The sequence below is a fragment of the Vipera ursinii genome, assembly GCF_947247035.1.
Source record: "Vipera ursinii genome assembly, chromosome: 1".
Classification (NCBI taxonomy): domain Eukaryota; kingdom Metazoa; phylum Chordata; class Lepidosauria; order Squamata; family Viperidae; genus Vipera; species Vipera ursinii.
Window position 1 is genome coordinate 162,865,333 of NC_139512.1, and position 12,821 is coordinate 162,878,153.

At 38.3% G+C, this 12,821-nt stretch overlaps 1 protein-coding gene across 1 annotated transcript in view; it reads right to left on the reverse strand.

Annotated features, from left to right (window-relative positions):
• CCDC141 (coiled-coil domain containing 141) overlaps positions 1-12,821 on the reverse strand; it is a gene marked incomplete at both ends in the record, with an annotated part of 138,669 nt that overhangs the window by 66,442 nt on the left and 59,406 nt on the right. Inside the window, 2 exons of the mRNA XM_083379839.1 lie at positions 1,515-1,656; positions 3,656-3,828. Coding sequence (XP_083235965.1) covers positions 1,515-1,656; positions 3,656-3,828 — 315 coding nt within the window. The remainder of the gene's footprint in view (positions 1-1,514; positions 1,657-3,655; positions 3,829-12,821) is intronic.

Below are 12,821 nucleotides of genomic sequence, written 5' to 3' on the forward strand. Positions count from 1 at the left end.
TGAGATTAATTAGGGAATGCTTCAAGGCAGGTGTGATCGATTAATTTTCCCAAGGGGACATATGAGAAACTGGAAGTGTTGTGGAGGTCCAAACAAATGTTACCTGATTTTATGTTCTCAAACTCTGTCAACTCCTCAGGTTGCTCCAGGCGAGGAGTGAGCACTGCACTGGTACAGAAAAGTGGTTTATCTCCTTGCCCTCTCATGACTGCCAGCTAACCAAAGTAGCACATGGTGACTGTGCAGAGCTGTACCTAATTTGGCTTCTTCTCCTACACACTGCGGCATGTTTATTTACATTTGAACTCTAATTTTCAATTGACCTCACACAGGCCAGACAGGGACAACCAAAGATGTGGCCCCAGGGGCCATAAAATGCCCAGATCTGCTTTAAGGTTAGCTCTAGATTGAGTGCTCTTATTACTATCAATTAAATAAAAATCCTCCCTACTATATGCTCCGAGAGCAGTTTTTAAGCCATTCTATTTGAGAATATAGGTCAAAAAAAGCAGAATGGCTTAAAACCAACGGCGGAGCTCATTCTCATATGTTTAACTTAATACTGTTTTTAATGGGATCTCTTAATAATCAGGTTCTTTGGTGCTTAAAGTATAATTGACCAATTTGATTCCTATGATAAAAGGAATATTTGCCAGTCACAAGTAGAAATGATGAAGAGTAGCTTCCTTATCATCCTACCAGGTTTGGGAGAAAATAAAACTTTTAAGTTGGAAGTGTTGAGGGAGGGAGGGAGGGAGGGAGGGAGGGAGGGAGGGAGGGAAAAGCTTTCCTGCTTTAACCCTGTTCAATTCCCTCCCTCCCTCCCTTTGCCAACACTGAAAAGAAGAACCTTGAAGAGGTGAGGAAGGGTGAATCTGACTTGTCCAACCTCAGAAGATGAAATCGTGTCAATGTATTTATTTACTGGTAATTCAAGGCAGTGAACATATCCAACACACTTTCCTATATTGTTGGAAACCTTTCCGTTGTGTGTGTGCATGTGATAGAAAAAGAATTAAAAGTATGTACAGTATGTGGGCTGCCACAACGAAGAGGGAGTCAAGCTATTCTCCAAAGCACCTGAAAGTAGGACAAGAAGCAACGGATGGAAACTAGTCAAGGAGAGAAGCAACCTAGAACTAAGGAGAAACTTCCTGACACTTAGAACAATTAACCAGTGGAACAACCTGCCTCCAGAAGTGGTGAATGCTCCAACACTGGAAGTTTTTAAGAAGAGACTGGCCAGCCATTTGTCTGAAATGGTATAGGGTTTCCTGCCTAAGCAGGGGGTTGGACTAGATGACCTCCAAGGTCCCTTCCAACTTCTTCTTCTTCTTCTTCTTCTTCTTCTTCTTCTTCTTCTTATTATTATTATTATTATTATTATTATTATTATTATTATTATTATTTATTTATAGGTTTATTGAGAAGTTGAAATAAGTTTACACATCTTTTAGTATATCATTTCAATATTCTGTAATATTTATTGCTACACATATATCAGGAAGCTGTACCTTTTTGAGATAATCTTGTAAAGAAGTGGCTAGGTGTTCCTTGTTTGAGGCAAATTCTTTATGATCAGGAAACTGTTTGATCAACTGATCTACTTTTTTTTCAATGTAGTCCATCCTTTCCTGAATCCCAATCATCCAAGAACTGAAAGTGCAATGAAATCATGGTTAATGCTGGCTGTTAAGTGAAAGTATAATGTTATATATGTATTCTAATGCTATATATCATAATTATTTATGGCTGCTCTGTTTTCAAAAAGCCCAGTGATAATAAAAGGAATGCTTAATAAAAGAGAGCCTAGGATATACAGTTGGATTCCAATTCTTATTTCTCATTATTTACCACAGGTATTCCTCAACTTATATTTGTAATTGACGCCAGAATTCATCAGATCTTGATTTTTCAGCTTTTTTTTTTGCAGCGGTTCTTGTGCAAACATGATGATCATTAACTAAACATGGTGGTCATTAAGTGAATCCATTTTACCCAAAGGGCATTTTTTTATTGCAAACTGGACGTAAATGCCAAAAACTGGTAAAAAAAACTTTCAAAAATTGGGGTCACACGACCCCAGGATGTTGCAAATGGCTGTAAAGGTGAGCTGGTTGCCAGTTGCCCAAAATGTGATCATATAACCAGGCGGGTATGGTCACGTATCTTTAAAATTAGATTGTAAGTAGCTTTTGAGGGATCCATCACAACTTTGAACAGTTGCTAAGCAACTGGCTATAAATTGAGGACTACCTATATATGCTACATAATTAGCATTGCCTAACACTCTTGGGAACATTAAGTACTGTATTTAATGTACTGTAGTACGTCATTTAGATAGTTTTATCAAAATGAGATCCTAAGTTAAAATACAATTTTAAAGAATACTTCTATCTCAAATCCAAATTTTAGCTGTAAAGAATTTACTTTTTTTACAGACAATTCACAATGAATACTCTCCCTGTGAGTTTTAAGACTAACACTTACTCTAAAATGTTGTTTTAAACAAAAATTAGCACACAGTCATGTGGCAAAGAACCAACAAACCTGCTAAATATTTGAGCTCCAGGGTGCTGATTTATAATAAGGCAAAGATGCAAGATAAACCTCTTCAAACTGCTTATCACAAACAATTAGGATAAGAAAATTGCACTTAAGGAAAGAATTGTTACCCTCAGTTAATTTATAACAGAAATTTTCTCTGGCAAAGCATTGTGAAATTAAATAGCATTGCAAACTCCATTAAAATATTAATACTGATCACGAAAATAATTTGAGTGCCTAAAGAAGAATTGCATTCTCAGTTGGAACTTTATTAGATCTGAAAGCCCCTGCTCAGAATAAAAGTATAGTTGTGAAGGCTGAACAATCACTTCCCGCCCCCAAATGAGGATTGGTGGAAATGTTCTGAACTGGTAATGGGCAGAATTTTCCTTCTTCAATACAGAACAAGATAACCATATAGTACCTTAACTAAATGTAATTGAAAACCAGCAGTTCCTTTATTTCCATTGTACTGATGAACAACTTAATAAATTTCCATTTAAAACAGTCCTATTTTCTACCAGTTTCCATTTATTATAATGATGCTAGGAGAAGAACAAGATCGAAGTTTTTCCTTCTTTGCCCAACTGGAGTTGTGCTTCTTCTTAGCTGAAATGGGCAAGCAGAAGCGGACTGGCAGATTGGCCATAAATGATCACATATAGCTGCTAGTGTTTTTGCTTATTTTATTTATTTATTCTTATATAGAGCAGCATCTATGTTATATAACAATTTTCAGTCATTTATGCTGGCTCCAAAACTGCTTATCCTAACAAGGTCTATGACACAGAAATGAAGGTGCTACTTCTAGTGATCATAATGAGGCTAGGAGTCTTCGCCATTACTTGCCCTAGCTTGAGAAAATCCAGAAGAAGAAGAAAAAAACAGTTGGATGGGCTTTGAAAGATGCCCAACAAAATTCTGTGGGATCACCTTGGATCTGAACCTATCATAAATGAATTTGGATGACGACAATTACATAGAAGCCCAGATTTAAATTTCTCTATTTTAAGATTTCATTTCAACACTATTTAACCACTGAAGGTAACATAACTTCCCAATAGGGATTCTCACATCTATGAGCTCTCCAGTTACATATTATACTTACCTGTGAACATCTTGTTTGCTAAGCAAGGCTTGTCCCTTCTGAAGAGCATCATCTGATCCACTTTTAATTTCTTTTTGTAGTTCCTCATGTTTTATTGCCAAAATGGGCAAGTTGAAAACTTTAGATTCAAAAAGTTTTAGGGAAGCCTCTACGTTTTCAAGTATATCATATGCCTATCGAATAAAAAACACTTCAAAAAAGTTATAGGTAGAAGCATGGTGGCTGCCAACTACTATGGTTAAGACAATTGTTTGATAAAGAAAGGGTATATAATGCATCCTTATTTGAATGACATTGTAGAATGGAATGGAATGGAATGGAACGGAACGGAATGGAACGGAATGGAACAGAACAGAACAGAACACTTATTGGCCAAGTGTGATTGGACATGCAAGGAATTTGTCTCCGGTGCATAAACTCTGATTGTACATACAAACAACAAAGCAATAAGATACCAAAAGGAGAAAGTAGTAGAAAAGATGATAAGGATAATAGTAATACAACCATACTACATGGATAAATATCCTTAGACATAAGAAAGTATTGTGGGAAAATAGGGGTTCAGCAGGGTGATGGCACAAGGGAAAAACTGTCTCTTTGTCTAGTTGTTTTGGCATGCAATGCCATATAGCGGCATCCTGAAGAGAGGAATTGAAACAGTTTATATCTAGGATATGAAAGTCTGTGGATATTTTCTCAGCCCTCTTTCTGACCTGTGTGGTGTACAGGTCCTTGATGAAAGGCAGGCTCGTTGCAGTTGTTTTTTCTGCAGTCCTAACTATCTCTTGAAGTCTGTACCTGTCCTGTTGGTTGCTGCACCAAACAAAATATGTATGATGTGAATTTTGACAAAAAGTACTTCTATAGGATTTTTCAATTGCCCTATTATTCCAGATTATTCTCCCTACCATTAAGAGCAGATCTGAGGAAAGCAATCTTATCTTGCTTTCGACTAGTAGAAAAATTCTATCAGATCAGAAGTCTCCTGTTCACAGGTGTGCATTGTTGGATCCAATCCATTCTGTTTTTCTTATACAATAAAATTAATTCTTCATGACATATAAGAAAGAGCGCTACATGTGTGATCATTTTAATTGCTGCAATGTGTGCAAATTATCTTTATAATGTAATTTCAGCTTTGATATAATTGGATTTTGTTTTTCAAACAGGAAATTTCATGCTATAAACATGAAAAGTGAAGTTTAGATAGCAGCAGAAAAAGATTCTTTGAGAAAATATCAACAATCTAGCAATATTAATGCTATAGATTTTTATAACATCTCTAAGGATTTGATTTCAAATCGGAAAGATATAACCCCAGATAATATATATCCAATACACAGACAAACTCTGTATTTTGCTCAAACATCTGTCTAGATATTTTTCCCACAGTGGCCAGCTATCTCAGAAAAGCATAAAATGGTATCATTTTATTAGCCTTTTCAAGTAAATTCTAAAGAGAATTGTTATAATAAGTGCCTACTGATGGCCTATGCTGTACTGATTCCAAAAATCATGACTTGAATGAAAACAATCCATACTATTGGATTCTCTCCAATACTTTTCTTACTCAAAACTAAAACACCCATCACACATTGCGAGATGATTAATAGATTGATAGATGTTTTTGCCAATCTGAATATTTTCTGTTCCAGATTATGCTGATGAGATATATATTGGAATTTTTGAAATGCTATAATCTTGAGGTAGAAACAATAGACCTGGTCATATGAACCAAAAGCTCCTTGCTGAGATTTTAAATTTTCTAGATCAATTTATATAGCTAATTTAAGGTCTTTTTAGCAATTATCAATTTTCTATCACTATTTCAGAGTCCTGGAGAATAATCCCCCAACCAACATGATCAATGCTAAGGGATGCTCAGAATTAAATTCAGAATACCAGGAGATTCTAGCACTAGCCTCCACAATGGTTTTAGAAGTAATATTTTTAGTCTTACTCAAAATAACCTCATCTTTGAGTGAAGTGGAAGAGACAACTATATTGAATACATTTTCATTCCTACAGTTAATTGAATGCATTGATTGCTAACATAAAAGAACAAAAAACTGAAATGGATAATTTAAATTAGTTATCTCAGAGCATTGTAAAAAAAATCTGAAGATTAATTAATTTTCCAAAATCACAGCAGGGATTATTCATTATCTATATCTGCTAATGTAATTCTAAACAAAACATGAACTCTTTCTTATAATTAAGATATTCAAATTCTAGCCAATCAGATTGCTTTGATAATCTATGTTTTTAACACGAGAATTAATAGCATGTATGCGTGTATGTATATGTCTTTGTGTGTATGTGTGTAAAGACTATATGTGTGTGTATGTTTGTGTTTAATCCTCATGTACTCTAGGATATATGTTTTTTGTCTCCCAAATTCTAATGATTCTCATGGCAGTTCTATAGTCGATTTTGTTAAATCTTCTTTCTTGTCCTTGGGTTTGTTTTGATGTCCTGACAAATAAAGCATCTTTTCCATTTTTATTGTTATGGCAAAATCTTGTAGATTTTTTCCTGTTTGTGTTAAATTATAATCGTCTTCTTTTGTAGCTTCACTGTTTAAATCATTTTCTTCAAGTTTGTGTTCTATTATCTGATTTGTTTCTCTATCGTCATTTTCTGAGAGGTTTTTTAATTGTACGTTTAGATTGGAGATGTGCTCATTTATGTAATCAAAGTTGTTTTTGATCTTCTAGTGGTTTGAAACCATTGTCATTTGTATCTGTCCTAGCATTGCATACCGTTCCTCCTGAAATATTCCTGTCTTGGAATATCGCTTCTGGAGGTCTCTGATATTCCAGGAGTAGATATTAAATTCCCCCCTGAGAGATTAGCCAATAGTCAATGTTTTTCTTTTTCTATAAACAATTCTTGGGCTTAAACAGCAGTCAGAGTATTTCTTTTTCTGCAAACACTTTTTAATCTTATGGCTGGCTCAGTATGTTTTCTTTCTTTGTTCCCAGCTGTCTTCTTGAGAGTTATTAAAGTTCAAGGGAACAGAATATTCTTTGTTTCTGGGTGTTTTGCCAATTTCTAAATCAGTCTTATTGATGTTCTATAATTCTCCACTAGATGTCAGTAGTTGTTTGTTTTCCAGCTTTTTGAAACAAAAAGTTCTTATTTTTATATATATAGAATTTCATGAGAACCCTTTAGGGTGTAAAATCTTAACAGTTTTCTTAGTTTCTAGATTTATCCAGACTGTAGTATTATAGATTTCATTTCAATATATTTTTCTTCCCTTAAAAGTTAATTTGCTGCTTCCGTCTATGGAGGAATGGGGTTGTAGTCCCCTCCCTTCACTTTCGGAGGATTTCTTACTTTGAGGATCTTTCCGAAGGAATCAGTTACAAAATAGAACAGAGGAGATCGATACTCTCACCAGTTCCAAGCACACTGTTCATCATTGTTCTAGTTTGTGCTCTTGGACTTTGGCTGCAAGTAGCTTGGGCTAGAAACTGGTGTGCAGCTAGCCTTCTTCTGTCGAGTTAGAGGGTTTCCCTTGGATCGAACGGATCAACCGCTCTGTGTTTGTTGGAGCACCCCTCTTTCATTGTTGCCTCTCCGGGGTGACTTTTGACCCATTTAGGGTTCTGTGGCAGGGCGAAACTCGCTGTGGGGTGTGGAGCTCCACAATCCCGTGGCTATACATTATGGCGCCAAACCAGAAGTCCAAAGTCCTGAATCTAAAGTGCTGAAATATGTAGTTCATGAGATACCCCAAGATGTCGTAGAAAACAGATTCTGCATGGCAGATTTTAATAGCCAAATATCAATTCAGATGTGGAGTGCTTTATCAAGTATTGTACTGCTTATATGCAAACTCAGACTTTACATGAGACACTATTCCCTACCACCTCCTTCTTGAAGAAACTGAGCACACATATTGTGAACTCCATAGAACAAGCAATGTCATCAATTATTACTCTTCTTACCCTGAGGCAACTTTGTTTGACACTTGCTGTATTTCAGCTGTTGCCATTCTCTGTGCACTACAGTATATTTTGCTCATTTTGTATCTCCTTATGAAATGGTTATGGATAATGAACAACATTTGTGGGATCACCCGGCTTTGACATTTTTCCTACTTTAGGCATATCTGTGCTTCCAAAGAGCAAAAGAAATTTCAGGCCACAAAGTGTGAAGGGAGGGGAACTGGGGAAAAATGGAATTTGCTAAGATTTTAACTGCATATCATCCTATTATACCAGGGCTTCAAAGCAGACACCTGCTAAATTGCTTCTTTCTCATGGCATTTGTACTAACCATCTTGATCTGTCTCAAGTGAAACTGGATGATTCAGCTGTTGCAGGACATTATCAAAAATACAAAAGAAACATTATGCTGATGCCACATGTTTAGTTTAATGATGGTTTGAAAGTAGGGACTTGGTACACATTGCTAACAATTTGGCTGGTGATGAACTTCAGCCAATATATAAAAGCATGTGTGACCTTATCTTCTGGAGCATTTCTGAGTCTTTATTTGAATTATGGTAGCATTTTAATTAAAATGTCAAGCATCTTAGAAGGTTCCATCTCAGCTGAACCGCAGCGATGTGGCAATCCCTTCTACTTCAGACCAGACAACTGGTCTGCATCTCATGATACAGAGACTGCTGCACCATAGAATGCTGGAGTGGAGAGAGCAGCTTAGTGGAAAAGCTGGAAGCTCTGAAGTGACCTTCACACGAGGGATGACAGCTAGACATGGCAGATTTATTAGAAGACCTTCTAGAATTCATGAAGTAGTTTTGTGTGAGGTGTGTGTGTGTGTGTGTGTGTGTGTGTGAGAGAGAGAGAGAGATTTGTGAGTTTATTTTTTCTTTGATATTGAAATATTATCAAACATTAGAAGAATTGGTTTATCACTATTTCTATTGACAAAGGGAATGATGTAATGACTTGCAGCAAACAAAGTGGAAGGACTTAGCAGAAATGCATGAAAGAGTATGTGAGTGCTATGACTAAAACTGCTATGTAATAAATAGTTTTAAATTACAACTTAGTCTGGAATCTGTTAAGAATCCCTAAGAAAGAACATTGCACCTCCCGTGGCTAGAATAAAATAGAAAAGAACTGGAAGGGACCTTGGAGGTCTTCTAGTCCAGCCCCCTGTTTAAGCAGGAGAACCTATACCATCTCAGACAAGCGACTGTCCAGACTCTTCTTAAAAAATCTCCCGTGATGGAGCGCCCACAATGTCTAAAGGCAAGCTGTTCCACTGGTTAATTGTCCTCACTGTTAGGAAGTTTCTCAATTTCAGGTTGCTTCTCTCTTTGGTCAGTTTCCAACCATTGTTTCTTGTCCTGCCCTCTGGTGCTTTGGAGAATAATTTGATCCCCTCTCAAATATGGGAATAATGCTATCATGTCACCTCTATTTCTTCTTCTCTTTAGACTAGCCAAACCCAATTCCTGCAGCTGTTCTTCATACTGTATGTTTTAGTCTCCAGGCCTTTGATCATCTTGCTATTCACTTCAGCTTTCTTCTCTTCAATTTAGAGTAACATCATTAAACGTTGTACTTTGAAAGGATATTTAACTACAACTTTCAACCTACATCACTTATTGGCCATGTTGGCTGGCCTGAAATAGGTTCAGCAGTTTCAGGACTTAACTTCCACTTCTAATTTAGGAATATCTTATATCATAAAACTGAGCCTTGGTGGAGCAGTGGGCTAATGCCTCCTTAAGTAACACCAGCTGCCTGCAATTAGTGCAGGTTCGAGTCCCACCAGGCTCAAGGTTGACTCAGCCTTACATCCTTCCGAGGTAGGTAAAATGAGGACCCAGATTGTTGGGGGCAATTAAGCTGACTTTGTAATAATGCCGCTTGGGGTGTGTGTGAAAGCCCTAATAAGCAGGTATATACATAGAATGAAGGCCACTGCTAAGCTTGTAAGCCGCCCTGAGTCTTCGGAGAAGGGCGGGATATAAATAGAATTAAAATAAATAAATAAATAAATAAAAATAATACAGGCATTAAGATCTTCAAAAAGAATCCAGTGCCTGCAGTGAAGTAGTAGACGGAGCCTAGTGGAACTAAAAGTCCCAAATGAATCCCAATTATTACAAATTCTACTGGTAAGTGGAAGATGGCACCTTCCCATCTGTTTGGTCCTTTGGGCTTCTGGAAAGGGCATATTAAACATGAGCTGCTTTTGTGGCTTGACATCTTAATCATCAGTTAGCTCCATAATCCATCTGCATATTGCAATTCCTTTTCTTCAACCTCTCCTTCTCATGTCGAAGCATCAAAATCTGCGCTACAGCACCAACTATCCAGCATCAGAACTTTCTTTCTTGAAACTGCCCTTGAATTTATTCCATCTCTTTTTGTCCTTACCATCTGGAAAGTACAGCTGCCACAACCAAAAGAGACTACCATAAATACCGCCTGTATATCCCTAATACATTGACATTTTTAAGGGCTTAATTATAAACTTTCTGAGCACCAATCATAGCTGAATGGCACAGAACAAACAAACAAAATATTAATTTGGGCTCTTCACCACATAATCTTTGAAAAGGTCTAATGGTTTTGGAACATTTTATAATTCTAATGAGGCTCTCAGAATATTTTAAGGAATGGCTAACTAACAAGCTATCCTGATACTAAAAATATAAGTTACCAACAGTAATGTCATGAGAGAGAACCTCCCTCTATTTTTTTTACATCATACAAGAAAATATTAAGAAAAAAAGCATTTAGTAACTATCTCTGAAATGGAAACAGAATGTACATTAAAATAACTGCAGCATTAATAGAGATTCACATAGAAAATTGAATCTTGTAGACACAGCTATATGTGGATTAACTCTGATAAAAAGAGGCTTCTTCCTCACACAGTTCCCTATTGCATTCTCTTGATTTTGTAGCTGATTTATAGATTATTTTGGTGACGTTAAAAATACATAGTTTATCAAAGTGGAAAAAATGCTCTAAAAGTACAGCTTTAAATTTAAATATTTAAATTTAATATTTTATACTCCAAACTTTAGGCCTCTAGCAAACTTTCTCTTTTTAGAGCCTTGTGTAGAAGGTGCATGCTTAAAATAAGACTTTTGAGTGAAATTATTTTTCTTGAGCACCAGAACTGGACCAGCCATGTTTTCTTCATTTTCGCATAGTTATTTTAGACTGATAAGAAGATATTCTGTTGCTACCAGAAGTCCAGAATCCTTGCTATAAATCATCTAAACTAGAGTTCTGTCAGTAGCTCACCATTCTGCTTATCGTTGTATTCCCATGAATGCAGTTCTATGCATGCTTACCTAACATTTTGCATGGTATACTTTCCATTTCTCACAGGCCACACATCTAACCATGTTTGTGTGGAAATTATGGTAGATTTGACTGATCTATCATTAATTGTTCTGATCTGACTTCTCACTTTTTTGTGAGGTTTTACAAAGCCTGGGTTCATCATTCATAGCTTCTTCCATGGGGTTTGGAAGATGGCAACTTCAGTAACTATCAGTCATGAAGTCAACAATGCCCCTCTCCTGGTTTTGCCATAATGATAAGAGGGAAGCAACACCACTCCTTGCTTTGTCTCTCTGCATATCTCTATCATTCAAAGTTAAACCATACTTGTGTAATTCTACCCCATCACCTGGGCTGATTGATTTCTGTTGAACAGTAATGTCTCTCAGATTATATTTTAGAGCAATTTCATTTCTACTATACTGGAGGTCTCGAGCAGGGGTCTCCAACCATTTGGGTTGGCATACCGGTGGGAGAGGAAGGGGCAGATGCTTTACGCCCGCATGCGCAAATGTGAATGTGGGCACATGTGCTCACATACGTACAAACAGGTTGCAAGCATGCACACCACGCAAACAGGGCTGCGAGCACGCACACGAGGCTCTCAGCATTGGCGGTGCCTGTGTGAGGCTTGTGGCGCTGACGCCACCAGACTCACAGTGATGCTACCACCAGCGCAAGGATTGTGCCACAGCCTGTAGCAATGCCACCCTGGCGTGAGGATCACACCGCAGCCCACCTACTGCCACCCACACAGGGTTTGTAGCAATGCCACCACCTACATGTGGTGCACCACCGCCCACCTGCTGCTCACAGACCTGCTGCCCCCCGCGCAAGGTGCGTGGCAATGCCGCCGCCTGCACGATACTAGTGGCACTGCCACCGCATGCACAACACTTGCATCAATGGTGGGACGAGATGGGGTTAGCACATGCACACGCACTGCCCAGCTACTGACATGGCCTGGCAGCCAAGAGGCTGCGGCCTGGTAGTGGGCCGCAGCCCATAGGTTGGGGACCTCTGGTCTAGAGACCTTTGGGATAATCTGGTTTCTCCTAGGTGAAAATTCTATCATCCTATCTCCTTGGCTAAACCCACCCTCCGCATTCCCAGTTGAGCATCCATTTTCGGTTTTCTTAGTAATCCCCAGAAAAAAATGTACACAAATAGAAATAAAAATGGGAACTAGAATCGGGTGCTACTAAGTATTATTTCTTGTAGGCTTGGACTGATCAGTAGGAGAAAGCATTGACTGATTGAAGATGTTTTCGGTATTTCAAAGGTTGATTTTAAACTGTTTTTAAGTACTTGTGTATATAAAGCATAGCAATGTGGAAGTGCTCTATAACAGATGTGTCAAACACAAGGCCCGGGGGCCGGATCCGGCCCGCAAAGTGGTTTCATGTGGCCCAGGAAGCCATCCTGGAAACAGTGAGGGAACAGCCCCCACCGCCTTGGCCCTGGCCCAGAGACCCTCCTTCTGCCACAGACCCTCAGATCTGTCCCACTCCTGCCCAGGCCCCCATAGGCACCCTTGATGTGAACGATGTAGAGCTGGCCACGCCCACCCAGTAGGCCATACGCACTCTAGCCACGCCCACCCAGTAGGCTACGCCCACCCTGGCCCTATCCACCCGGCCCCTTGAGGGCAACAGCAATGCTGATGCGGCCCTCAATGAAATTGAGTTTGACACCCCTGCTCTATAACCTCAATAATAAAAACGAAGAGGACACAAAAAGAAGCATTACTGCCAGAAAATGAGACAAAACCTTCAGGTTAGGTTGCAGACACTGCCCTCCCCACTTAGCCATTTTTTTAAAAATGGCCCTGATTTGTTTATTAATAGAGCTACAAATCTAAGGGAGAGTAAGCCTTT